This window comes from Abrus precatorius, unplaced genomic scaffold (assembly GCF_003935025.1).
Source record: "Abrus precatorius isolate BTA unplaced genomic scaffold, Abrus_2018 Scaffold2, whole genome shotgun sequence".
In the NCBI taxonomy this organism is placed as follows: domain Eukaryota; kingdom Viridiplantae; phylum Streptophyta; class Magnoliopsida; order Fabales; family Fabaceae; genus Abrus; species Abrus precatorius.
Window position 1 is genome coordinate 2,469,390 of NW_020874362.1, and position 1,347 is coordinate 2,470,736.

The 1,347-nt window shown below is 41.3% G+C and overlaps 1 protein-coding gene across 1 annotated transcript; it reads left to right on the top strand.

The window, feature by feature from the left end:
• Positions 1-244: 244 nt before the first annotated feature.
• Positions 245-1,018, top strand: LOC113860141 (transcription factor HEC2-like). The gene has a single exon (XM_027492805.1). The coding sequence runs from the start codon at positions 245-247 to the stop codon at positions 1,016-1,018; it is 774 nt and encodes a 257-aa protein (XP_027348606.1).
• Positions 1,019-1,347: the final 329 nt, after the last annotated feature.

A 1,347-nucleotide genomic window follows, 5' to 3' on the forward strand; every position in this document is an offset into this window, starting at 1 on the left:
ACAGTGTTGGTCGGTTCCAGAGATAAATAATCAATCTCTCTCTCTCTCTCTCTATCTTCTTCTATCTGCACTTTCTGCACTCTCATTCTACTATTTTATTCTTTCTCTTACCCCTTATCTCTCTCTGATACACAAATCCTACCTTCACAGACAGCTCTTACCCGTTCCCTGAACCCTCCCATACTCTGCTACCCTCTTTTCTCATCTTCTCCATTCATCTCTCTCTCTCTCTCTCTCTTCTTTCATGGATGTGGACATAGTGAAAACTTCGGCGAGTGACACCAGCAATATGGACATGATGGCAATGATGATGCAAATGGAAAAGTTCCCTGAATTCTGTGAACCTTTTTATTCCACCACTCCCACTTACCAAGAAAACGAGTTATTATTATCGAGTGGAACCGTTTCCACCCTATTCAACGTTAACCCAAATGTAGCTCCACCGACATTGATGGATGCACCACCGTCAAATGTTATCAACAACAGCAACAACCTTATCCAACAGCCTATGACACCACCTTTTCAAGTTCAACCACAGCCCAACACTTCATTCTCATCCTATCCATCATCATCATCGGATAGAAGAAACTCTATGGCGGCGATGAGGGAAATGATATTCCGAATTGCAGTGATGCAACCGATTCATATAGACCCTGAGTCTATAAAGCCACCAAAGCGAAGGAATGTGAAGATTTCCAAGGATCCGCAGAGTGTAGCAGCGAGGCACAGAAGGGAAAGGATAAGCGAGAGGATAAGGATTTTGCAGAGATTAGTTCCTGGTGGCACCAAAATGGACACTGCTTCGATGTTGGATGAAGCTATACACTACGTTAAGTTCTTGAAGAAACAGGTGCAGACACTGGAACAAGCAGGGGCAAATAGACCTCAAAATTCCGTTGGTTGTGTTGGTTTTCCTGGGGGGATGTCTAACTCCAATGTTAATTATTCTGGGCTGTTGATGAAGGGTTGCCAACCTTATCCAGTGTTGGGTTCTGCTTCTAAACAATTGCTCAGCTGATTAATTAAGTTCCCGAGAATGTAGAAGTAAGAAGGGGAATTTGATTGTTTATGATGAAAAGCAGTGAGTTCTGTAGTGTTAATTGGTGTATGGTTTGGTGGGTCATGTGATCATAAAGAAAATGTTTCTTCATGTTATGGCCATTGTTGCTATGAATTTCTTCGCTTTAACAACCTAAAAGGTGGGTGGGGGATAATCGAAATTTCAATAACGTATGGGATGAATCTGTTATTCATTTTCTATGGTTAGTTTATTTTGTTTATTTAAGTTATGGTTAGAAGTCTGCATTGCAAACCTCTACCGTCAATCTAGTTAGACAAAGAATGTTA